The sequence below is a fragment of the Toxotes jaculatrix genome, chromosome 15, assembly GCF_017976425.1.
Source record: "Toxotes jaculatrix isolate fToxJac2 chromosome 15, fToxJac2.pri, whole genome shotgun sequence".
Classification (NCBI taxonomy): Eukaryota; Metazoa; Chordata; class Actinopteri; family Toxotidae; genus Toxotes; species Toxotes jaculatrix.
In genome coordinates this window covers 7868943-7896347 of record NC_054408.1, presented here as the reverse complement: position 1 = coordinate 7896347, position 27405 = coordinate 7868943, and the positions used below count along the sequence as shown (strand labels likewise).

The window sequence follows — 27405 nt, the reverse complement described above, 5'->3', positions numbered from 1 at the left end:
TGCAGTACAGTTCACTGCAACACCACAAACTGCATTCTCCAAAATGATCATACAGTTGACTCAACACCGCCAGGTGTACAATTTCAATAAAAACTGAACATTATAACCGTTGTGATGGTAGGATTTTTTTTGCAAGACTATTTTTTTTTTTTAGTTAACCTGATTTTGGAAATGCATGTAGTCACTTGATTTATCACATCAAATGTGCACAGGACAATGATCATTTATTCATTAGCTGCATTAAAAACTTGAAATTCTTCTTTCATTTTTTCATCATGAAAATTTATTTTGTAACATCTGGCTGCAGTGCTAAACATGATGTAGCTGCAGGCATGTCGGGCCTTCACAGGTCAGTGTTGTCCCAGAGGTTTTCAGTTTTTCTGTCCTGTATTGAGAGCTGGGCTGCTTCCTCTGTTAGTGCCATATCCTTTGGTCTTGGGAATTCTTGTTGGACCGGGCCTCTTTAGCGACCCCAGAGGAATCTGATGAGAGAGAAGAAACATAACTATCTGTTAGGCAGCAGTCACCGGATGTGCAAATTTATTTTTATTTTCTTTTGGTGAAGCATTTGTTGTTTGTGTAAAGATGTAGTGGTGTTGCACTTTTGAAAGTGGAACATGTGGCTTATTTGCACTGGCCGGCTATGGCGTGCTTTAACCATGCCACAGTGCAATGAGCCATGATCACGTGCATCATCATTGTTGATATTGTGGTCCATCTTGGGAGCAGGCTTGACTTGTAACAGTTGGTCTCTGCATGGTTCAGTATATCTATTCCACTATTATGGAAAATGGCAATAGATTGGGGATTAGGACTGGGGAAAAAAAAACAGTTTTCCCGTTTGCTATGTAAATTGTCTAGTTTTGTGGAAATGAAGTTACTAAAACATGCACAAAAAGGTTAAGTTAAAGAGTAACATAGATTGTAGCTGGCTAAATGAGCCGCCTTGAGTCATGACAGTCTTGTAGACTGCTAGGTGAGTAGTTACAGTGTAGATGGACCTGCCGCAGTTTACTGGACTGTGTTGACTCAGGACAGTTATCTGATTGCAGCTATCTCGTAGTGAATCTAGAGATCACATCCATGAGAAGGACGGACTGAAAGAAGACTCCACATACGGATCTGAGCTCTGTTTGTGTTTGTTGTAGAGATGTTATGTCTGGCTACGAAATGTGAGACCATGGAGGTTGAGTGAACGGTGTGTCCCTGCTGGGGAGCTAACACTAGCTAACAGCTGTCTGCAGATATCAGGCTGATGTCTTGTTAATGCAAACAGGGCAGATGAATTCATGAGAAGACTCAGTTTCTGCCCTGTCTGTGATAATTAAAGTGGATATGCTTGAAGCATCTGCTACTGACGGTCAGTGTATATCTGTGTGGGATAGCATTTCATTTTTAAAATATCCATAATGATGACACCCCTGTAACTGTTGCAATTTTTTTTTTATCTTTCTTGCTCAACTGTTTTGCACATGTAGGCATTAAAAATAATGATGTATCATGTCTTAGTTATTTTGCATTTGGCAAAGAATATAAATCCTTTGTCCACAGTGTTATAACTGGGTAGTGTGTTTACAATTAGTCTATGATGTGCACTTAACGCAATTTTATATTAAAGGAAACAACAGTGTTTCTCACTTGCTGAATGTTGAAGAAATTTAATTTCCCAGGATAAATTCTGATAAATTAGATTCTGGACTTTGTGAATCAAAATCAAATCAGGAAATCAGTGCCAATATCCAGCCGTGTTGGGGAGGCACACAGATGTACACAAACATAATTGATGCATGCATGTTCTGAATTGCTGAGGTTGGCCCCATCGTTAAAAAAAAAAAAAAAAACTAACTAAAACCAGAATACATCCATACCAAGCTCTAACTGGATATGCTGCGTGTCTCACTGTGTAGAAGGAGTATATTCGCTGCACCATGTTATTCTCAAACCTTTAAGAGATTACTTATGTAAACCCATGTATTTTTTTATGTCAAGAGATTTGCACAGCTGTTTCTTTTTCCAGGTTGGCCCCTGTACCCTGACTGACATCCCATCCTTACTTGCATTTGTATCACAGAAAATCTTGACAGAAAAGGCCGTGAGTCTGACTGGAAATTGACATGACAGAAAAGCAGAGCTGAAGTCTGTTAGATAGAGCGTGGGATTGACTTTGAAGTTTTAAGAGTAAAGCAGAGATTTGTGAGAAGCATTTTGACATTTATGATGATGTGTCTTGTGGCTAAATGCTCCACACTAATGATAAAGATTCTCTTGGGAGCCTCTGTTATGCTACTATCTGCCCCAGACTGTCATCAAATGCATCCTCTGGTTTCCATCTTGCCAGCCATTGATGTTGGGACGGTTTATGTTCCTCCATGTTTGCCATCATACACCTGCTATGTCGGCCAGCCTTTCCTACCACAGGAGGCCTTATTGCATCCCCCAATACTTTCAGCTCCTTACTTATTTAGCTTGCAACTCGTCACAGCTTTGGAAGCAAGATACAATTTACTAAAGCTGTTTACCAGCCAATTGTCATTGGCAATTTATTTCCGTCACACTATGTAAGCATATATTTTGTAGTGGTGACCTTTAAAAGTTGATGTGATGCTTGTTGTGTTGACCTAAAATTACACATACTCTGATGCTAGCCTTTAATTTATTGAAACAAATTGGCTGGCCTAAATTCAGACAATAAATTGGTTCATTTTTTTTTCATCTTATTTTCAAGAAGTTATGAGAGTTAGCAAGTTGGACACACTGAGACTATATATTTGTCCAAAATAAATTCTCTATACTGCTTCCTCATTTGTTTGCTCGCCTTCTCTGATGCACACTCATATTCTTGTTCCAAAAAAGAACTTGCTATATCTATTTATTTTCTATTATACTTGTATCATGCTTACTTTTAATATTCTGCATAGGTCTCCTTCCCCTGCATGCCTTACCGAGCAGTTTGAGCAAGTGAAGGTTAAACTGATTTTTGTTTTCCAGCAAGTCATAAAAATGGTTTATGTGTGTTGTGGATTTATATTAGATTATCATTTAAGTGACAGACCGCTGAACAGTTTCACATGTATTTTAGAAAAAAGAAAATCCGATAAAGAAAACAGGAACTGTTCATAAAGTAAGCAAATCAATGCAACTGTGTGTGACATTTACCTGTGAAAATGATGCTGCAACAAACTGTAGTTTGGCTGGCAGGAGATGACGTGCTGAATGCTTTGCCCACTGTGGCAACATAAGCGGCTAACAAAAGACTGACCAGCTTGACTTTAAAAGTTTTTTTTTTTTTACAGTAAATGTAGAATAGCTGAGAAAATGTATTAACCGATTTAGATAAATGTTGAAAAAGAATTTAATCGTAGTTGCCAATCAGTTGTCAATCCATTTCAGATGAGACTCAGATCATAACAATTTAATTATATAATTTGTTCATTAGTCCATTCACTATAAATCATGAACAGACTTAACACCACTAGTCGTGTCCCAGGTTTTAATGTGGCAGCAAGGCATGAGCTGAGTTTTCCAGTACATATTTGAAGGTGATTTCACTCTTATCTGTGCGTGCACACACACACCTGCTGTTCAAGGTGAATAAGTAAAAACAACACACACGCTTTTAATGAACAGAAAAAAACATTAATGAAACAGAAAATTATGAAATGCACATCACACAATGGGTTGCAATGATATCTCACATAGCTTTCATACAGGCACTAGACATATTTAAACAATAAGGGGTTGTTAAAGCCTGTAAGTCTAGGTACACACTAATTAGAAATATTAGGTTTTACAAATGTTCTTATAGGAGAAACATCACAAAGCATTTTATAGGGCAGTTTTTACCTAAAACAACAAATATTGAGTTATCATTAGAGGAAGTGTGTTGTTATTGTTGTCTATCCCAGGAATCTGATTTAAAACATAACACTGTTTGTGCAGAATATAAACATTTTCACCTAATCACAAAGGCCACTTACTGTAATATTTGAGGAGTGTGAGGCTGGAGAGATAGCAGGGGATATAGTGATGCTGCTTGTGATCTTGCCAGCACCTTTGACATGACAGCCATTGGTGAGCACTTGAGTCCTTTGCTCATGTCGAAGATAGTATGGTCCAACAGGCTGTGGGAGGCTGTGGGTCATACCATTCAGAGACTGGATATATGGGCTCCCCAGATGGATATGAATCTTGTTATCCTCTGTGGTGATGATACTGGGACTTGTCTCGGTACTGTTGGACTTCTGATGTTGCCAGCTGTTCTGCCATTCTGGAGTCTTGCAGAAGACAACCTGATTTGCAGCCTCTGTTGGCTCTGGAGAACAGGTCCTCACTGTTACAATCTGAATGGGGGCGTTGTTGTGGTCGGGTGTCACAGAGCGTGATGAATTTGGACTTACCACCTGAGCGACGGTTGTGCCTTGAAGTGGAGAGATGGTGCGGTCAGGACTCGAAGGTGGGGTCTTAGTATGAACTGCAGGCAGACCTGAGTTCTGGATGATGGTGATTCTTTGCTTGGGCGAGGCTCCGCTTTTTGGGATGACGGCTGTGCTCGTGTAGGATGTGGCACTGTCTCCAGTGGGGCTGCTGATTTCGAGCGTGGCTGTGTTGAGTATATGATGTGGTGTTACCTTGATGTGCAAGGGCTGCCCCGGTGTGTGTGTTAACATCATCACCTCTCCATTAACCGTTTGGTGCATATCTATGCCATTGCCTGAATGGTTGCCATATTGGTTTATGTTGTTATTTGCGCTGTTCAAGCTGTTGTGGTTGCTGACAAGAGATCTTCTTCTGTTTATGACTTGAACATTGTGGTTTGGGTCCTTGTCATCATTTTCCTCATCTGGCTTCTCATTATGCTCGTTGTAGTCAGGAGGCAGGCTGTCTGCTGGTTCAGTTTGTACCTCTTTGGTGGTCTGATGAAGGTCTGAGAAGTGTTGTCTGTTAGCACCAGGTGTTAGATTCTTGATTTGTCTATATCTGTCTAGCTCACTACTCAGTTCCTTCATCTCTCTGGCCAGCTCTCTGTTCCTGGCTTCTTGTTGGGTCAGCTTCCCCTGCAGTGAGGAGTGATCCATCTGCACCCTGCAGATGGACTCCTCAGTCCCCATCAGCTTCTGGAGTTTCTCCTTCAGGGTATCTACTTCTCTGGCTAAGAGTCTGGACTTAACCTGCTCCTTCTGAAGACGACAAAGGAGAAGGTGTTCCTGGTTGACCTCCTGCTTCTCTGCCTGCTCGTACCTGGAAAGCTCCCTCTTTGCCACCTCCAGTTCCTCTGTTAGAGTGCGGGACCTCCTCTGTTCCTCTTTGAACCTTTTTTCTAGGGACTCAAAGTCCTCTTCCACCTTCAACAGTTCTCCCTCCAACACCTCCTTGTCCCCCAGTCTCTTTCGCAGCCTGTCTAGCTCCTGGGTCAGCTCTTTAACTTTGTTGTCCTCTGTTTGGCAGTGATGGTTAGTGTTGCTTGGAATAGAGTTATGTGTGTACTTCTCTTCTTTTTCTTTCCTGTTTTCCAAGACCTGTATCCTTTTCTTCATTACAGTTATTTTATTCTGTAGCTCCCCGTTCCTCCCCTCCTCTGTTTTTAGTCTGTCTCGGAGCTCATCTTTTTCCTTTGCTATGCCCCTAAGCCTCTCCTCTAAATCTGCTTGAGACCTTAGCGCCTGCTGCTTCTCCTCTCTCAGCCTTTCTGTCATTGTTGCCAGATTGCTTTGCTCATTTCTTTTGCCTTCCTTCCTGTTGAGTTTTTCCTCAGCCTGACGTAGCCTCTCAGCCATGGTCTTTCTGTCCTCCACCAAAGCTACAGTCAGTGACCTGAGCTTGGCCAGGTCCTGTCTAATCGTTGCTTCACTCTTTTCCATTTGGCCCTCAGCGGCCTCCAGCTCTCTCACTCTGACTTTCACCCTGTCGAGCTCACCCGACAGCATCCTGCTAACCTCTCGCTCTCGTTCCAAGCTGCCCCTCAGAATACTACAGTCCTGTTTGCTTTTAACTAAAGCCTCCTCTATCCTGTCCAATTCACTGATTCTGCCACTGAGGTTATCCACCTCAACCTTCAGGCTACGGCAGCGGCTCATCTCCCTCGCCAGTCTACAGTCCAGGTCTCGACACTGGTCCCCTATGCGAATCAGCTCCTCGTCCTTCCCCTCCATTTCCACCACCCTCCTCCTCAGTACTTCCACCTCTGACAGCAGACTTGGGGCTGTCATGGTGTGACTTTGGTTGAAGATGGAGACTTGGTTGTGGTGGTCCACCCCCCGATGCAGGGATTTGAGCTCCTCCTGCTTTGCGCTGGAGGAAGCAGCACCTACGTTCTCTTTGATGTGGTCAGTGATGGCAGTCAGTTCTTTGACACAACGCCTCTGTTCCTCCAGCAGCTCATTCAGGCACTGTTGCTCCTCTACGACCAGTACTGCAAAAGCCTTCAACTTGGTTAGCTCCTCTTTTAGAGCTGAGAGTTCTCTTTCATTTTTCTTCTCCTTTATTTCCTGATACTCTCTTTCCTTTACAATCAGGAGCTTGAGTCTGTGAAGAAACACAAATGACGTTAATGTCAAACAGAATTTTGGTAGCCTGGTTTTATTCTGTCATTTACTCTTATTTCAGCCTCTAAGGACTCTTTTGTGGTGTTTATGCTTAACCTCTAGGTCACAACTTTTAAACACAAATAATTTCCTGAGTTGTGTATTTCCAGCATAAACATTTATTTTCATTTTCAGTAGAATTTAACTCATAATGTCCACACTACTCGAAGCAGAGCAAGGAATGCTTTTTTTTTTTTTCTCGTTGTTCTGCACTTCTCTCTAGGCAGCGTTCTGTAGGATGTTTTGACTAACATGGCAGATGGTCCCTTGGCAGGGAGTGTTTGTTAATTAAGAAGTTCCTCTACTCTTGACTACCCTCGACACTTCACCCAATCACCCTCCCTCTGTGCACCTTGAACGCTTCTCCATTCTCAGCTACGAGAGGCAAGAATTCCCCCCTGTTCCATTAGTAATTACAGACTGGCTACATTTACCAAGTGCTGTCACTCCTCGCATTCCCACAGATTCATACCAGCAATGCACAAATTCATTCAATACACATTTTACACACGTGTCGTGTGACCTCTCACTTTCTCACACAGAATCCATGTCCTCATAATTTTTTTGCTGCGAGTATTGTGTACTAGACATATCCAGAGTTCTGACATTTAGGTCTACTTGCATTTATGTTCACAGTCCACTTATGATGTTGCCTTGTAGGTGCATGCTTAAACACTCTTGTATGTGTTGAAAATGTTCCCAAGGCCTTTTCTCTTACATTTGATAAGTGGTATGTGGAGAGTTGCTCTTGATTTGTGGATAAAATCTTTAGGGCAGCCAATGTTAAGTGTAAAATATGAACCTGCACATTGTAGTTAAAAGTTTTTAAGTGAACAGGATCTTGAAATTTAACATTTACAGCATCCGTACTTCTATAATAAAATACATGTCAACCTTTCCTATAGCGTGTGTATGTGGAGGGGGTTAAATCAGCAAAGATTTGAATGGAATGGAATAGATGACAGGCCTGGAAAATGATAATATATTGCTCTAATGCATAGGTTAGTAGCTTGCACTGCTTAACCTCAAGATTTGTTTGTATGGCCTCACTTTTATTTGTAAGTATTGTCTTTGTCAATACTGTTTCCTTAAAAAGAAAGAATTGCAAAAAGTTAGAAGTTAGAAATGAAAAGCCCTAGATTTTCAGCATAAACGTTCCAGTAACACTTAAATTAATGAATTTAAATATACAACTTACTTTTTTGAACTATTCTTTGGTTATGTATTGCAAACTTGGCATTTGCAACACTATCTATCTAATCTATGCAGAATTGCCCAGTGCTTACTTTATCTGTAAAAGCTCATTCTGCAGTTACAAAGCAAATTTTCGTAGTGACAGATGTTTCTAAATGCACACTTGTACACATGTTTTATGTCCAGAAGTTTTTTGATTGTTCCTACCTGTGCTGTGATGTTGGCTTCTGTCCTTTAAAATCCTCAGAGAATAAATTGTCTCTACTCTTTCACCTCTCCCTTTCCCGGAGATCCCAGTGATGTGGACATTCCATCCGAATAACCAAACATTATGAGAAGTGCTCTGCACACTGAGTCTCACTTGCAGGCAGTGGCGCCCATTACATCATCAGCAAGTCCTTATATGGGACTGTACAGGCTCTACTTCTGTGTGTGTGTGTGTCTGTGTGTGTGTGTGTTTCACTGGAGTTGAGCCCATTCCAGATGAGGTCATGGTGTAGCCGTGCCAAAGAGGCTAATGGGAAGGACAGTGTGTGTGTGTGTGTGTGTGTGTGTGTGTGTGTGTGTGTGTGTGTGTGTGTGTGTGTGTGTGTGTGTGTGTGTGCGCGCAAAGAAAACCTTCAATCACAATTCATACTCACAAGGCTAACACTCTTCGTTTGTAGGATTAGCCTGAGCAAACATGTTAGCCTTGTGTTCCCCATCCTAGCATGCAAACTGTATTATATGTTGTATGCTGTATTGTGTGTGTGTGTGTGTGTGTGTGTGTGTGTGATGGTCACATATGTTTTAAGAAGAGACATGTTTTGTGAGTTGTAGCTGCTTTGCCTGGGGCCTGATAACCTGACTGGGAGATGACATCATAAGTTCATCGGCCCTCAATCACATCCATATGTCTCTCTCTCTCTCTCTCTCTCTCTCTCTCTCTCTCTCACTCTCTCTTACTCATTTAGTTCCTCACCCTGCCTTTTTGCTTTAAAGTACAGACTGCAAATGATTTTGTGTTTGTTTTCTTGTGTTTTTTTTTTCAAGTGCATTTTTTTTTTACCTTCCTCATGGCATCATCAATATCTTTTGTATCCTTGTGTACTTTTGTGCCATTACTCATGTTGAATCTGTGTGTTCAGTGGAGTAGGGAGGGATGACTCTCGGTATTCTCACCGATAGTCTTAATAAGGATATCAAAAATCATAATGGAAAAATAAATGGTGTTTGCTAGATGATTGCACTACCAGTGCTCCAGGACAAAACAAACATACAGGTCCGCGCGTGCTGCATGTTCCCCTCTGGGAGCACTTACTAGCACTATGGCTCCTAGTTCCAGCTTTTACTGTGAAATATACCACTGGTGGTATTTCTTTCTGTCAAGCAGATCCATAAAGTCATCAGTTAAAGGAGAGCCATTTCCCCTGTGTCAGGTCGTCATCACACAAGAATTTGCAAAACAGGCTTAAAGACTCACTTAAACAACATAAAAGGTTACTGTCTGTGCATGTTAATGATGCAAGGCCTGTGTTCTGTGCCTTTTTGGCATTTTCTTTAATCCATTAATTAATTCAGTACAGCTTTGGCTGCCTGTTTCAAAATAGTGCTATGCAATATGGCAATCTATATCGTGTGACGGTTTCAAATTGTTCTATTCGCTATTGTTTATTTAGTTTTACAGTGTTTATGGCAGTATTTTTCATCCTTTGAATGACGCTTTGTGCTCTTCCAAACAGCACGGATGCAGACAGGAAATCTGCATGAAGGCAACACAAACAAGCATGCACCCGAGTGGCTGTGACACAGAACAGAGTAATTCCGAATAGGAGAAGGACACTGACCAGCCAAGACAAAACGAGGAGCTCATACCTAAAAGAGGGGCAAGCTCTCCTTTATTACATGTTTGGTTTTGATCATTTCGATGATATTAAGGTTTTAGGCCTATATTTATTTTGTTTGCAGATAGACTTGAAAAGTGTTTTCTATTTACATTTTTTTTAAATGACCTAAATCAGGATATAAGGTCATATTGCACAGCCCTGTTTCAGTGTCAGAGACCTCTGTTTGATAACAGCTTGACTTTTTTTTCCCTTTGGTTTGTGATGGTGATTTCTAAATGTTGAATGTTGCTGGGTAAAGTTACGTTTTGTTGAAATTTTTTTCTTGATAGTTACTTTGATTAAACTTTTGCAGGCTGTAATTTGTGGTACTAAATTTAAATAAATTTTATTACATTATACTGAGCGATGTTTCTAGTATTTAGTCCCCCCCGCCCGATATAAATTCTAACCTTTATGAATGCAGGAGTTATGGAGGCATGTTGCATGAGGCTGTATTAGTTTTATTTAGGTGTACCCAATAAAATGGCAACTGCCTGTGTACTCTGCAGCATACAACCATCTGGACTTATTTTACTGTTCCTCTTCTATTAAGGAAAGAAGTTGAACTTCATCTGGTGTCTCGGTAGTCTGCAGAGGTAAACAATGCAACACAAACAATAATTTAATTAAAACAAATGAAAATGGCCACCCCAGGCTCACAGCCAGATGTTGCTGAAGATGTCTTTATTGCCTAATTCTTGGAGACACAGTTTCTTATACTTTATTTTTTGGTTTCTTTTCCGATGTTTTAGTATGAAATGGAAGTGGAACTAAATACAGACAGTAACTCAGTTCCATTACAGTTCTAAACACAACTTATAGTCATAACTGAAGCTGTCCCAAGCTGTTTCACAGGACTCAGTCCAAACCAATCCAACTATGTAAAACCCATTTGGTTATTCTTGTTACTCTAGCTATCAAAAGCACCCTATAGTTACCTTGACTGGATAGCCGACCTAATTGTGTTGAAACAAATAATGAAATGAACAAGGTCCAGGCAGAGTTACATTGGTCTTGTTTTGAATTTATTGCCGATAAATGTTGCAGTCAGAGTTCTGAAGTGCTGCTGTGGATTGTGAACTGCTCTTTAACTTAAGCTGGGAAAATTGGTCATGCTGGAGATGAAAACAGCCTTCTTGCTGCAGCAGATAAACAGTGATGCTCCTCTCTTGGTGAATATTAATTAAATACTATGGAACACTATGCAAACTATAATAGGAAAGTTTACTGCAAATTGGTGGAGGGTGTGATTAATAAAGTTTTAATAAATCAAACTGCTCCATTATTCTGCCTTCGCCCTGAAGAGCCTCACTAAGATGAGATATTTCTCATGTTGTGGAATGTGAGAGAAAAATCCTCTTCATTCCTTGTAATTCCCATCCACAGACCGACTCCCAAACCAGAGTTCACGAGGTCCCTTAGAGGAGGGGCTGGCATCTGCACCACTTGTCCTCAATTACAAGCATAATCCAATCCCTCAAAGGCATTTCCAAGAAAACCCTCAAACATTGCCGATATGTAATATTCCCCTTATATGAGAGAAGCGATCTCTCTTCTGTTGTCATAGCTCCTATTTTCAACCAGGGGTATAATTTAAAGATATTGAGTGTTTTTTTTTAGCTGCTGCCTTTGACAAATCCTCCAGTTGTACTAAACATTGCTGTGTAGGGTCAAAGAAAAGGCATTCTGAAGGTACAAAAAGAAAAGCAGCTGCTCAGGCAGTCTGTGCTGGCTTTCTGCTCTTCATTTATCAGTACGTTTAATAAAATTGAAGCAATGACAAAACTGACCTCATATGTTCAGTATAGCTAATAAATGGGCCCAACAGCTTGCAATCAGCAAAGCAGTTCTGCTCTGAAGCGATGCACTGCCAGACTCCTATGGTAATTTATGGAGATCTTCCTCTGACACATTATTGGCTGAGAGGGCAGATGGCGGATATGTTTGAGCGTGAGGGAGGGACAGAACAGCTGTGGGTTTTCGCTACAGCACAGCCAAATTTACTTTATCTTTTTTCTTTGAGCAAAGTCTTCAAAATGTTTCCTCCACCATGTTTAACCAAGCCAGCCAGAGTTTTATTGTATTATTTTTTATTTGACTGCTTGTTAGCCATGCTGGCAGCATGGCTCTAAGGGGTGGTGATGTCAGTCTCTGTCTGTCTGTCTGGCTGGTCAGTTAGATATTAACTTTTGTACAGACGTTCAAGAGAAAGCCTCCTAACTTTGAAGATCTGCTGACGTTTCCTCTAGCACCACCAGAAGGTTGGCCTCTTAGTGAGGTGTCTCCACCACTATCAGATCCAGTTATGCACACACATTCATGACCTGCAGAGGATGAACTCCAACTATGTTGGTGATCCCTTGATTGGCACAAAATCCAAGGAAGACATTGTACATGCTTATTAGAATGTTAGCATTGTCAGTGTGTGCATGTTAGCGTTCTGACTTAAGCATTTAGCTCAACCTGCTAGCATGGCAGAAGTTTGGTAGCGTAGTCTTGTAAAATAATCTTTTGTAGATCTTGTGCTTTCCTTTTTTTTTTTTTTTTTTTTCAACATCTGTAACACTTATTGGTGATGTATTGATGAGATGGCCACATCAGTTGGGGAGCGAAAACAGGATGGCGATTAAAAGCGGTTTGCGGGCATAACGCAGAGTCTGTGAAGTGTTTGTGATTTGGAACTCAAGTGGACAGATGAGAGCGTGGATGTCTTTTGTGTGTTGAACATGTGTGTGCGGTTAATGCTGAGATGCTGTCAGCCCAGTGGCAGACCATAGCAAACACATGCAGGCATAGAGCATGTTCAGATAGCTGAGGTTGGAACAACCAGATTGCCGCATTGTGATGTGCAGATGTAATCATCCTCTGACACGCAACGGGGATCATGCTATGGCAGAAAGTGATTATATGCCGTGAATGGAATTTACCATATAGTTCACAGCTAAAACAGGTCATCTGCTCTGCACATGGCACCTTGTAGAGCTTCTTTTTCAAAAAGTGAAAAAGAGAGAGTGGTGTTGATTTTAAGTGGCTCTCTTGACTCAGAGCATACGCTTTGAAAAGAAGCAGGAAGGGAGATTGAAAGATAGTTGAAGAGGATTTGGAACAGCAGTGGAAATTTTTTTTCAGTTAAATATTTAGGCTGCTGCAGAGCAAGATGTAAGAAGGAGAGGATGCCGAGGGAGATGAAAGGGACAGGCGTATCACCATGTGCCTTGTGTTGTTTACCCTGTGGATAAATGCAAGCATTGACTCAGCTCAAGCCTATTTGCACCAAGCTCAAGGAAGTGTTGTTGGGAATGCAAAGAAAGGGAATATAAAGTATTTCTGAAGTGTGCCTCAGAGCAAATATAAATATAGACAGGCAAGGGTGCATTGCAGTGTGGATTGATTGTGCATATGCAGTGAAGATTAGGTCATCTATTTAGTTTTGAGGGATAAGAGCAGAGCAGGAGCTAACAATTATTTTCATTATCAGCTGCTCTGCTGATTAGTTTCCTGAGTAACTGATTAATAATTTGACCTATGTCAGAATATAACATAGTAATGGAAAAAAGGGCCCATAAAAACAGGTGACATGTTCAGGTTGATTGATTTGGCTGACCAACAGTCCTAAATCCACATCAGACAACAAAAAGCAGCAAATCCCTTAAAATTTAGAAACAGATCTGACATATGTTTGACATTTTTGCTTGAAAAATAAGCTGTTGGCCAATTTTTTGTCGACCCCTTAAATAATAAATGAATACACTAATTACTGAAATCTAGAGTTTCAGCCCTGTTAGTCCATGCTTTAGTTAATGTGATTTTTCAGATGCATGTTTTTAAAGGGATTTCATAAAGGAGAGCAAGCATGGAGTTGAAAATCCTCCGTGTTCGAGCAGTCAGGAATGTATGAGCCACACAGGGTTCACACCACACCACAGACATGCTGTCTACTTATGTATTAATCATCATTAGACCAAGATGAACCACAAAGCCTTCATGTGTGCATGTTTAGGGTTTCCACATTATATTTCAATAGGCAGAATTTTAGTAAACTTATTCACTCTGCTGGCATGACTATTTTTGGTCTTTAATTGTGTGTGTGCCTGTGGTGGATCAGTAAAACGTTTTCACTTTGGCACACAGATGCAGACAACTAGTCTCCTCCCAGGGCTGCGAGCCCAGTGTGGGTCCACTCTCTGTACTGCTAGATTACAGAGTGGACTTTGGCGGTACATGAGCCGAGACAACCGGGGACTTCGACACAACAGCCCTCTTGTAGGCCTCAAATTGCATAGGAGAACCGGTGGCCACCTTCATGTTAGACCTAGCTTTACCCACAGCCCACATCTAAATGTGCTCTCTATTTGGGAACCACCAGCTAACCCTCAGCCCATTTGCTTAGTTTAGAAGAAAGCTTCATCTTTAGCTGTGTGGTATTGTTGAATTGGGCAGGAGGGTGCCAATTTCGTCTGTACATGTAATTGCATGTGAGTGCATGTTTATGTGTTTACAAGGGAGAGTGAACAGAGCCAGGCTGGCCGCAAGGTCTAACCAAGTCCAGGATGTAATGGACTGTGTCTGAGTGGAGTAAGTCTAAGTACAGTCTTGAGGTCATATACACTGTCTGGTAGAAATGCAGCAGCCAACAGTTCCTTTGCTCTGTCATTCAGCCATGGAGCGCATTATAGACCAACACAGACTAAAAGAATCTAAGCCTGCACAAGTGTACGTCACAGAGCTCAGATCTGGCTTGTTCCAGCGCTGAAGTACTTTAATCCCTTAGCCTCTTCAACGCTATCTGTAAATCCTCATCTCTTTTACATCAGGAGGGATTCTGAAAGGCATGGGTGGATATTTCTACAAGTCTCGCCTCAATGCAGGCTACCAATTTAGTGGGTAACTATAAAATATCAATGTTGTCTTAAGCATTCATGAGAGCCTCTAGGGTTTGGTGCACCAACCTTTCTCTGTCCTGCTCCAGTAGAGTGGTAAGGCAGTTGCTCTTAATAATAAAAGCCCTGTGGCTCCTCTCTTGCTCCTCTATCCTGCGTAGCGTGCCACTGTGAGAGCGGGACACCTCCACAAGCTGTCCCAGCATCCGTTTGGATGAGCGCCTCTGGGCCTCCACCAAGTGGTTGAGCTGAAAGAAAAAGAAACAGCTAGCTGTGAAGAAAATGCTCATGTAGCTTGACTAGTGAAAGTTTTTTTTTTTGTTTTAGATTTAAGACCTGCAGATCAATACAGTTTGCAGAGATGATATTTCTTCGAAAGAAGGTTGTGGTTACTCAGTTGTGGCTTCATCGGAATTACATTCTCCTTAAGAAATAGTTAGTACAAAAACTGTTGACAGTGGGGTCTGTAGATTAGTGCAAAACAAGCAAAAACAATGCTTCAGTTGACAGATGCATTATCATTGCAGAAGAATAGATCTTGCGCATGTAACACCTGTCGTGCAAAATAACAAATTTGTGCAATGATGCAGGAGTAATGGAAGCTCTTTTGTCAGACAGTAATGCATTCATCTCATTAAATTTGATTATCCGCTCCATATGGTGTCTGGTTACTGCTTACTATTGGCTAGTTGGTACCTTAGCAATTGGTTTTTCATACACATCCTGCCGGTGGTCCTGCTGTGCCTGGAGGGAGTCTCTCTGCAGGGCACAGAGCACCTTCTCCGGTCCCCTGAAACCATAGTGGGCCCCCAGTAGAGCCGAATCTGTCTTCTCTGATTTCAGCACAGTGATTACCTCATCTCTGGCCTAGGTACGACAAACATTGCAGCAGAACAGTTGCTTTACCTTAAATATATTATGGCAGCTGCTGTTACAGTCACAGTCTCAATTTGTGTAGTTTATCAACAGGTTCAACGATAGAATGAATGTGTGCGTGGGATGTGAACAAACCATCCTACCTGTAATTCTCCTTCCAGGATACTGAGCAGAAACAACAAGTCATCACGAGACAGGTCGTCTCGTGTGTGCCTGCTCTCCCGCCTGTCCCTCTTGTCTCGCATATTGTCTCTCTGGATAGTGATTTTGGGGGGCTGGGCGTGGTGGCAGAGAGGCTCTGAGTTGTAGTTCTTTGGAGCACTTTTATTCCAAGAAGCCATATTGGGTTACTTTTACCAAAGGGCGGTGGATGTCTTAGAGTCCACCTAGAAGGAACTGGAGAATGAGAAATGATTGGAGGTGGCAGCTGGACAGTGAGGACAAAGAGAAAAGTGTGCTTCTGATGAAAGAGGTTAAGCAAGGTCGTGTACCGTATCCTTACTGTACAAGTGGATATGTTGTGGCTTTAATAAGCGACCTGGTTGATGTGGATTATATAAGCCTTCCTGGGCTAATTTAGTCAAAAGGCCCCTTGTCATAACACTCGGTGTTCCTGAAACGGATAAGAGTGCTCCTGGCATTACTCTGTGTGAGGCTTATGTCATCTCATAGTCTTAGCAGTTACAGCAATCACTGTCAGCTTGGCAGACAAAAGGACTAAAGGTTGCCAAAATGTAGGATGTTGATTACTGACCACATAAGGACTAAATATGTGTGTGCGGCCTGTGTATGTGTGTGCGTATATGTGTATTATTGAAGCAAATCACATCGGCTACATTCAATTTTATTTATAAAAAGCGCTTTACAGAGACCCAGAGCCTGACCCCAGAGCAAGCACTTAAGGTGACAGTGGCAAGGAAAAACTCCCTTTTAACAGGAAGAAACCTTGAGCAGAACCTGGCTCATATGGGGGACCCTCCTGCCGATGGCCGGGCTGGGTGAAAGGAGGAAGATAGGACAGCTGGGAATGGAGCAGAGGAGGAGAAGGACATGCAGGATAATACAAACAGGGTTGGCAATGGACAGTGTTAGAGGGCCAGCATTTAGATTACAGTTAGTGAACAGTTAGCGGATACTGTGTGCTCAGCAAATTATAGTTATTGTAATAGGCTTGGTGTTAGCAAGCCAGTTTTCTCTGATTTGATGTTTGCAACCAAGATTTAGAGAGAGAGAAAGAAAGCAGGTTCATATTAGTGAAAAATGAGGTCATCTCTCTGTTCTTCAGCTCTGTTTCTCTAGTCCAAGCGCTCACGGAAGCCAGGAACGCCTCTTATTCCCTCGTTGTTGGTCAAGTTTCTTTAGATAAGTAACTCAAGGCCCTTGTGTTTTCCTGTCTTGTGGAAATGAGAAAAGCAATTAGGTGAAAATCCTTTCAAACTTCCAGAGGCTGTGTTTTTAGTGCAGTTGTTTTAAGACTGTGATTTAGATCTCAGAGCTTTTTTTTTTTTTTTTTTTTTTTGGTGCTTATTAGAACTTTGGTTTCTGAACAGGAGAGAAGTGACTCTTTCTCTTTGTCATTAAGGACTGAGAGCAACCTTGTGAGACTCTAAACAAGATGAACACTGGTACACAGGCTAATGGACAAACACTGTGCAAGAAAAAACAGCCCAAGCAGAAAGCAAGCTCTTTAGCTGTTTCAGATCGTAGCCAGTAACATCCCTCGGATATTGAATCCTTGTGAGAGTGTTGGCTTACTTAATAGATGTGTTGGCCTCTGTGTGGAAAGAAAAAGTGTGACGTTCTCAAACTCCCTCCCTTCCTCTTAATACCCTCTTGGTATCAATCAGGAAGACAGATGAAGCTGTCTTGGCTGTCCCTGTGTTCCTTTGACCCACTTGTTTGCAGAGGCAGGACAGGATGATGGAAGCTCTTAACGCAATTTCTAAGGAATTTTCATGAGGTCCCTTTTAAGCTATCAGGACTCATATTCACAAAACTGTCCCCACAACATACAGGACCCTATTGCACTTGAGCTCAGGTTGATCACATGTTCTGTTCATTCCGTATTCTTTGACGAGAGGCCCAGATTTACAGAAAGGAAATGGTTGAGGATGTAGACTAAAGAGAACCTTCAGCAGTCAGCTTGAATAGGTTTAGGTTTGTCAGGGTTGTGTACAGATCAAGATGAATACATTCAGTAAAGCTGTGAGTCAGTGATCTTTGGCACATATTTTCAGTGGTGGCCTGGGGTCTGTTTTCCTTGGACACCAGTGTGTATATATTTCTTTTCTCTGCCCATTCGACTGTGCTGTTAATGTGAGCAGTCAAGCTGAGACACGTGCTGTTGTTTCGTTGCCCTTGGCCTTCAATTGACTAACGTTGATGGGCTCTGACCCCCTCACAATTCTAATTCAAACACACATGCACACTGAAAATGACTCACACTGTGTTCTTTCTTTGGTGCACTCACAGTGTCTAGACAAGCACATGCATATTGATGTCTAAGCACACTCCCACACAATGCCAGGCATGTGAAAATACCTCTTAAGTTCTGGCTCTGAGCCAGAGTCAGCCTTAATAATGGTTGCCACTCGCCAGGGTTGCTCCACATACGACTGTCCACTGGCAGGCAATCTGGCCGCCACACATGTGGCCTGCCGCCTCTGTTTATTTGTCTGATCACCACCCAGGGCAGCATGCCTGCTTCCGTCCTGTCTACTCGAAAGGGCATCGGCTGCCCTCCGAATAAACCATTATCACTTCCAAAGCATAATCTCACTCAGTGCACTAACTGAGTGAGATGCTCTATCGATCCAAAACATAGCCTACGCATACATGCAGGTGGCATCTTAACAGTAAAGTAAATATGGTCATGGGAGTAGTTTCACCTGTTCTTTCACATTATTAAATCAGCTTTATAATCAGCCTCTAAGCCAAGCTGAGGTTTGTCACCTTTATATGCAGTTTTTATTAAAGCACTGATTGGGCCTGTCCGTGCTTTTTTCCGATTGTATCTAGCTCAAGGGTTTAAAAAAAGACATTTGGTTCCTCATATGGCTCCCCACATTAGATTTTATTGCTTATGTTTATTGCACAAGTAAATCTTTTTACATTTGATTTTTTTTTCCCCTGGTCTTTTATTTTAATCATTTAAAGGTATGCTGTTTACCACCAGTATTACTGTAGAACGGTGTTTTGAGAGTGGAGTTTTGTTTGTTAGTATCCCACATGTACACAGGTGTGCAAGCAGGTGTCGTGATATACACTCTTGCTTCTGGTTTTATGCTGTTGCACTGACAGACAGTTTGTAGTGGTAGCATGCCAAGAGCCCCAACACACACACACACACACACACATACAATACACACCATGGGAGCAACCAACCTGGCCCGTGGCCCCCAGGTAATTTAAGTTTGAGACCCCTGCTCTAAGTATTCATTCCCAGCAGGCAGCTCATACCCACTTTGTATCCACCTGTCATGAGAGGCTGGTTCAGTCTGTGCCCCGGAGTCGTCTTTGGCCTCCAGTTTCCAGGGTCAAGTTGCCAGAGCACTCTGTAATTCACATTCTGTATGGCTGATGTATGTTTTGGCAGGAGCACATTACTTCAGGCGTGGCTGGAAAGAGTGTTATAACAGAGAAATTATACAGTTAGCAAGCCAGCTAAAGAGAGCGGGAGATGTTGAATAGCCTATAAATTTGTTTTGTCACCAGCAGTGACATTGTTGTACTTTATGATTGAGTGCGGTTAAAGTGCACAGTGCTAAATGCTTCATACACTGATGACTTTAGCACAAAAAGGGGTAACATTAGACTAACCACCTTCACTGAAAGTGTTGTAAACACCCTCCCTAATGACTCTCTATGCTTTGTTTTAAGTTGTTGTTAGACAATTGGCAATTTGTCACCTTGACTCAGTTTTGACTTGTGTCTTGACTTAGTGGAGATATCAGAATTGGTACTGGGAGAGAAAAGTTGGCATGATTATTTAATTCTTGTACATGGGCTCAAAAGATAAGTTTGATATGATAGTTGATTCCATGTGCCTAATCTTGGACTCTTATTTATTTTTTATATCAAGAATTTTTTTGATTCATATTACCAGAGAACCAGTGGATTAAGAAACTCCAGAATTCTCTTGGAAATATTTCAGCTTTTTTGCAACCATGCATGTTGTACAGATAGCAAGTACAAAACTGTTTTTGTCTGCCTTAAAAATCATTGCTTGGGTGTGCTTTTTGTTTGATGTGCCTGACAGAAGTTGTTAAATATTTGAGTTTGGCTCCCATTCCCCTTTTATCGCCATTGATAAGTTTAAAGCACCAGATGTGACAGCGTTGCCATCGTCGCTGCTGCTTTAAGTGCCCAAAGGCTTTCAAGACTTCTGAATGTTGGGTTTGGGGGTTGATGAAAGAGTTCCGACATTTTTTTATGATATAGAGACCTTTGAAGGCCTCGTTTATAATCTGAACCTTTGGCCCCACTTGGAATCAAATATTTGAAGTGAAGAAGAAAATAAAATAGGAAGGGTGAGCCAAAAAGTTTTAATAGTTTAAGGTAATTCAGTACTGTGCTGTGATTTTTATATAACTGACATATATATACATTACACATTGGCTCTTCTCTGAAAATTAAGTAAAATATTTAAGTTTGATTTATGACTACACAGCTGAAATTAGATTTACAATATTAATCTTTTTTTTGTAGTTCACTTTGCAAATCAGTGTTATTTGTATTGAATAGCTTAATTCTAGTAGGTGGTCTTTTCTAAAGTAGTTCATACATAAATCAAACGGTAACCATAGTTATGGAAAGCAAAACAACAACCATTTGGCAGTCTGTGATGTAGTGAAGTACGGTCTACATTGTTGTGCTCTGATGTAAACTTTGTCCTTAAGGAGTTTTTCTTTTTTTTTTTATTTGACTCTGTGGGAGCAGAGTGCTCATTGAATAATGAAGATGTGAAATTCTACCGTTTAATGTTGGTTTTGTGTGCAACCGGTGTCAGTGGATGCGCTTGTATGTACACACTCACTTTTCACACAAACACATTTAAGCCCTCCCCTAACTCTGGTGTCAGATGCTAGATTCCACGTGCATTCCATCAGAGTCTTGCATTGATGATTGATAGAGAATGAAGGATGAGCACAGTCTTACTAACATCATCCATGTGATACTTGCCACTGGGGGATTTAGAAAAGAGCAAGAGAGGAATAGATGCAAAGATTAGGATTAGGTCTGTGCATAAAAAGAAAAAGGGCCAGGAGACAAAGCTGTAGTGTTGATAGGACATGTGGCGCCAAAACCTAATTATTTAAGCTAAAGTCTGGCAGCCTTAATTAGTCTTGGCCATCACCAATACCCACATTACATAAGTTGCAAAAGACTTTCAAGGTGAAAAAGGGGTTTCCTTGTTTGGTCCTCGTGAAAGCTTAAGAGCTTGGAGTTATTTACATAACCGGGTATCTCTGTTAAGCATTGCACAACATCATCAGGAGCTCTATCGCACTCTGCCAGACAGGCTTGGCTTCACTGAAACACATGAATGTCAGAGTATCCCGGTATAAATTGGAGGATTATACCACACGGATCAATCAATCAAAAGATCAGAAAATGAAGGCAGTCACTGAGACAAGGAAACAGAAGTTGACCAGGGACTGCACTGTCCTTGAACATTAAACTAGGTTTTACTCAGGTGAACACAGAGTCAACTAGAGCTGCCTGGCTCACAACCAAAAGCTGCATACTGTTGAACACCTGTTCCTGGTGAAGGTAATTAATATCAGATGTGCTATCAGAGGTGTATAGCTGTTCCTGTTTCTGTTAAAACACACTACATAAAGTGAGTACTTTTTTGTTTTTGTGTGCATTGTTTTAGAGCAGGAAAAGCATTAGTCATGGTTTAGTTATTCAGATTTCAAAGAGTCTGTGCGTGTGTGTGTGTGTGTCTCACAGGGGTTTTACAGCATGTCCTGCTTTGTGTATTCAAAATATGGTTGTAAGAATCTTCAACCGGTAATCAGTGTCAGTCTTAGTATGCATCCAGTACTCCTCCTGCTGGTAGTACTCCATCGCTGCATTTTGGCATGTCTAATCTGTGAGCTTTATTGACAAAATGTTAAATGTCCTAACAAACACTAACAAGAGCAAGAAGTGCCAAACAACAGCCACCAAAAGTAAAAATGTTAAGACAAAGGGACTGTATGGGTTGAACATACATTGCTGGAAGCCAGAAATCGAATTTGTGACCAGAAACTGGTATTCTGTACTGCTTTTCGGCTTCATCATTCAATTAATTTTGAGCGTGCAGCCTAAAGTGCCCATTGATTTAACAATAACATATGGTCAAATTGTGGCTTAAAGGCAGAAGCTGCAGGCTTTCAAAATCCATAACTTCTGCATCCACACACCCACCCACACCGCTCCCAAGATCAGGCAGTAGTACATGTCTTGAGATGAGTTATTGATTGTTGAAACAAACACTGAATTGATTTCGTGGAAAGTATCATATTGTTTTTTTTTTATAGAAGCACCAGTATAACAACAAAAATACCACAGTATATAATGGGACATTTCAGGTTTGCCGGAGGATAAAAGGTGTAATTGGTTTGTGTTATCCTCCTGTACAGGCCAAAGTGGTACCTTTAATCAGACTAATAGAGTAAACTGCTGCAGTGATTAAACTCTCTTCTGAGGTCATGGCCAGCAATGTTTTAAGCAGTTGTGTGGGTACGGCACCAGTTTACACAAGGGAGCACATCACCCTTCAAAATAAAAGAATCAAATTTGAGGGCCTTTTGTGTGAAATTGAAACGTTCAGCCGTTTTCTGGAACCAGTCAGTAGATTCTTGTTACATCCAGTCATTGCCATTGACCATCCATTAAAAGCAGTCACGTCTATTGATCATCCATTGAAAATGACCAGTCAGCCCCATTTCCCTTCATGTGGTTCCTCTCCACAGCCTTTGACTTTCATTGATCTCTGGTTATCTGAGCTGGAAGCATTGAAAGGATACACTTTTCCTCCTCCAGCCTCCACCATCTGGATCAGCTGTGGGATTGAGGATATTGGGGATGAGGGTTAGGGGACGCTGAAGATATTGACTTTCTCATGGGTCAGTGTCTGCTCTGTCCAGGCAGCACTTTAGACTTAACTCGGTTTCCTCACTGCTGTTTTATTTATCTGGTAAGCACTGAGCTAGTGTCTGTCATCTTTGTCACAAGCTTCATTCGTTGGCCAATATGCTTTTCTTTTCTATTTTACTCCAGCTGTGATGTACAGGCACTCTGAGCCACGAGCCCTTTAACACTTATTGATCAGACAGGCGCATCTTTCTCAGCTCGATTCGCTTGTCATTAGATGTTCATGATGTGTGCCTCCCGCCATGCTTTTTTTGAGGCTTAAATAAGGCTAATTACAAATAGATTGCTTTTTCCGATTTGGATGACATAAATCAGGCCCTCAGGTCACTGTAAATTTTCAAGCTTCCCTAACAAATGTTTTGTTTTGACAGCCTTTGCAAAGATGGAAGGAAATCACAGCTAATTATTAGCCTATTACTCCTAATCTCCAAATGACCTCATTGTAGCTGCTATTTTCACTTATCTTGCTTTTAGTAAAGGTAAACTGCCCTCAAACAAATAGCACTTTATATAATCCAGTATCAGTCAAAGAAAAATATCTAGTCAGATACATAATAACTGGATTGTTGGATTGGTTGCATTGTTAGAGTGACCAGTATAGATAGAAGTGCACCAACCTTTGTGCTGCTTTCACCTTATCTGCACTTAGTGATTTTACCCAGCCTATAATATCTGTCTGTTTTAAATTATGTTTTCTCTCAAATTCTATTGTGCCATAGGAGAAATCACCTCTGATGCCTTACAGCCTTTGTGATTATAAATTGTTAGCACATATCTGTGCAAATATACCTTCATCCATTGATGAATTGTCCAGAAAGCCCGTCCCCTACATAAAACCAAATCAAATAATTGCTGAGTCAGCAACTCCACACCCTCTGAGTGCTGCTGAGTGGCTCCTTGACCAGTGTGTTAGGCTTTTCTTTTTGCTGTCGGTGATTTTAGAATTGTGGTTTAAGTCTAACATCAGTCTGGGTGCACCTTTGTAGTCATCTGACACTTTGGTTACCCTCTTAGTTTCTCACAGCTCATTGAACACAGAACAGCAACAGCAGGTGATTGCATTTTGTGTTGTCAACTCAAGCACATAAATTGTACCTGTAGATGATGCGAGTCACATTAGAAAGGTGAATTGATTGTAAGATTTGTTCTCACAAGCTAAAACATTTTAGCTAAATTAATCCATCCTGTAATACTAAGGGACATTTACCATCTATACCATCTTTATCCCTTTCATACTTAAATACATAAAGATCAATACCACGCTATTCTAAAGCTCCTGTGTTCATTATTAAACACAGCTAAACTGACGTCAGATTCAGATGACCAATACCAGCACCAACAGGGGGGAAAAGATGCTTACCTGGTGCAGGACAGGTGGACTCCTCACTGGTCATATATAGGCCTGGACTTTTCTTTGATTACGGTCCATTCATTTTCAACATCTTCGTTTTAAGTTCTCCTCTCTTCCTTGGTCTTTGGCACCTGTTTATTTTCACTCCCCTTCCAACAGACGAGAATGGGGGGAAAAAAAACAAGCGAGGGATGAGGAGCAGAGGAAAGAGAGGGTGGTGAACGGTTGGCTTTGTCCATCAATATTAGGTGTGGTCTTTCAGCAGAGGGAGTGTATGCCTGGACAGATGACTGTAACAAATAAGGATGAAGGTCTTCGAGTGAGGGATGAAGTGGAAAAGGGGAGTGGTTATGGTATAATAGAAAAAGACCAGTGAGGGAGAATGAGAGAGCGCGACTGGACTGGAAGATTCCCCATCCCCATCTTTCATGTTGTCTTTTCTTTTATATGGTTGTTGACTATGATGGCCTGAAGGAAGAAAAGGCAACGGTAGAGGAGTGAGATGATAAGAATTGGGCGAATCAGTTGTGAGATGGGAAATAAGAGGACAAGGCAGAAAATCTGAGGTCAGGTTTTGGTCAGCGTGTGATGTGCCTTTTTGGGAGTGCTCTTGGCCTGGAGCAAGTTTCAAGTGTTCTTCACTGTTATTCAGAGCTCTCATAGACTTAATAGCTTCATTTTTGTTGTTTGTTTTGAGCGTGTGGGAGAGTGGGAAAAACTGTTGCATTGTTACATGCATGCAAGCATGGTTACCCCCACTGTTAGCCTTGTATTCACAGCATTTACCTAGCCAAAAAGCTACTTTTGCAGTATTTGGAGCCGTTCTCATTCTCTCAACAGCTTAACACTTACGTACTTCTTCTCACCAAATAGCAGATGTCATCGCTAGAGCTGCGACACTTGATTTACAGTGGCAGAAAACAGAGAAAAGGTGTAAATTCTCACAGTGGAGAAGGTCCAACCAGAAGGTTTTGGCATTTTGCTTAAAAAAAATTACTGATTAAAAAAATTAACTGACTATCAAAGTAGTCATGTCATCATTTGCTGCTTATCTGAGTCCCGGCCTAGGTTGCGGGGGGTAACTGCCTCCTAGTCCACAATGCACTGAGGCCCTACGGTGCATACGGTGGGCCCAGAGTGGGGCTCAAACCCACAACCCCAAGAGATTGAGTCTCGTGCTCTACCAACTGAGCTAATTGGGCGGCACTGTCAAAGTAGTTGTCAATTAATTTTCTGTGGATTGACTAATCGATTATTTAACTGATCCTTGCATTGCTGTCAGAAATTTTCCAGTGTCTCCAACTCTGTAGCCCTGACATATGGACCTAACATTACCATGCTTCTTGGGTGATCTGATCAGAGGTGGACAGCTCTAAAATACATCTCCACGAACGTCTCAAGTGCCCACTTGTGATCATATCTCACTTCCCCGCTCTGAATGCAAATACAGGTGCACATCAGTTCTGTTTGCAAAGACCAAATGCATTGTTGCCTCCCACTGGAAAGTAAAAATAAAAGAAGAAGAAATCAAAACAGCACAGACTGGGTCTAGTCCTTGGTGTGTTGCTGGCAAACCAAGGCACTCATAATAAATCTCTGTGGGTTTTCTGGAATTTATGTGGACAAAACCAGTTTACACTATTTGTGCAACTTATATTTGTTTATGAATGAGTACATACATCCACTTGCGTTCACTCTTCTAAAATATTGTGGCCGTATGCCGCCAAGACCACCTCCAAATGTGGTCTGAGTGATTGGATCTCAAGCTCAAGCTTTTTGCACCTCTGGCCACACCCCAATCAGTGATATCACAGCAGTTGTTTTCCCTTAATAGTTACTGATATTATACCTGTTGGGATGTGAAAATAACCCCGACAACTAGACATAAGCTTTTTTTCTCTTAAATCTGATCACCACAGTCAGATGTGGGCTCTCACAGATGAATTTTAGCCTTTTTAAAAGAGGCAAAATCAGCCTCTCTGTTCTTTGTTATTGAAGATCTACGGGAAGCACGACTAAGTAAAAGTACCGGTATTTTAAAAGTCCATATCCAGCAAGGACACTGCAATAAAATCCACATATTTATTGCAGAGCTCATTCTGACATCTGTTTTTAAAGCTGAAGTATTTTGCACAAGCATGTGTGTATATCAAAGAGTCGGGGCATGACATCATGGCATGAGACAAGAGGTATGCACCGAGAAGTGGTAGCAACAGGGAGGCTAAATATAACCAGATGCTTTGTTTGAGGTCTGCTGCATTGTTGTTATCTCAGGTAACATTTGTGTATTTCTGCTTTTCTGTAGTGACCAAAATGTGTACTGGAGAAACAGCCTGAGACATAATGTACAAATGCCAAATCTCCGTTCAGGGGCCAAACTATGGATTCTAGCTCTATAATTTAATGTATTTTTATGAGGACTCTGTTTCAAAGATGGCATGGTTGTCAGGCACATCTGTTAATAGCAACACCTGATTTTGGCAGATCTGAAGCAACCAAATATGTATAAAGGACATTTCTCCCTCTTATTTCCCCTGTTTTTTTTTTTCAGGTGCATCTGAAGAAGAGGAGGAGACAGAACAAGAGAAACAGCCAACAGAAAAAACAAAAGCAAAACCAGAGAAGAGGAAGAGGATTACAGAGAAAACAGTTAAATCCAAGAAGAAGAAAAAGAGTGAACAGGTATTTTCATTGTATATTTATGTTATCTCCACAACAGCTGCAGCAATAGAAGCATGAATGAACAACAGACTCGGAGACTGATTTACTAAGTCTCAACCATATATTTATTCAGAAAACACGTTTTTTCAAACCACTACTAAAATAATCAGGTGTTATGTTATTTGGTTGAATAGATTTCAGATTTAATTATAGGTAGTATAAAAACTACCTATAATGATGTGCAACATGAGCAGAAGTAAAATTAACCAGTGTTAAACAGACTTTTTTAGAATGGGCTTTTTGTGGTGTGTCATCTTGATGGATTTTACTCGCTGTATATTGCAATATATGTTAGCACGACTTGAGTTTTGAACTGCATCTAATTTCTGATATGGAACTGTACTTTTTACCTCTGAGAATTAAAATACATTCAAACACTCAAATTTATATATGTATTAAATAAGTACTTTGCCTGAAATGTGTGTTCTGCATGTACTCTTTTCACAGGCTGAGTGTATAATTCCTCAAAAGAAAGAGACTGAGGATGAAAAGTCAACTAAACCCAAAAAGAAAAGGAAGGTGAGTGTGGCGACACCTGCTGTTGCAAAGAGGGACGACAGTTACAGCTTACATATATAGATGTTTCTCAATGCAGTGGCAGTCACTGGGCTTTGTGTGTGAATATTTCATCAATATATTTTGTTTTCCAGAAGAAGAAGACGATTACAGATGTCTTGGCCACCTCTGAACCAAAACCAGGCTGCCCGGCTGACCTGCAGAACCTGATCACGCAGCACTTCTCAGATAAGCGCTCTGTGATCGAACAGGAGGAGCTCAAATTGCAGGGTGAGTCA

At 41.3% G+C, this 27405-nt stretch overlaps 2 protein-coding genes across 3 annotated transcripts in view; one reads left to right on the top strand and one right to left on the bottom strand.

The window, feature by feature from the left end:
• The window catches only part of cmss1 (cms1 ribosomal small subunit homolog), a 29832-nt gene that overhangs the window by 1019 nt on the left and 1408 nt on the right, over positions 1-27405 (top strand). The window contains exons 2-4 of one of the 2 annotated variants that reach the window (XM_041056629.1): positions 26442-26572; positions 27059-27130; positions 27265-27397. In XM_041056629.1, coding sequence (XP_040912563.1) covers positions 26442-26572; positions 27059-27130; positions 27265-27397 — 336 coding nt within the window. Of the gene's footprint in view, positions 1-26441; positions 26573-27058; positions 27131-27261; positions 27398-27405 lie in introns of both variants that reach the window. The other variant, XM_041056628.1, reaches the window with a different exon arrangement.
• Positions 3501-6515, bottom strand: LOC121194064 (filamin A-interacting protein 1-like). Its single transcript, XM_041056626.1, has one exon. The coding sequence runs from the start codon at positions 6204-6206 to the stop codon at positions 3957-3959; it is 2250 nt and encodes a 749-aa protein (XP_040912560.1). The 5' UTR covers positions 6207-6515; the 3' UTR covers positions 3501-3956.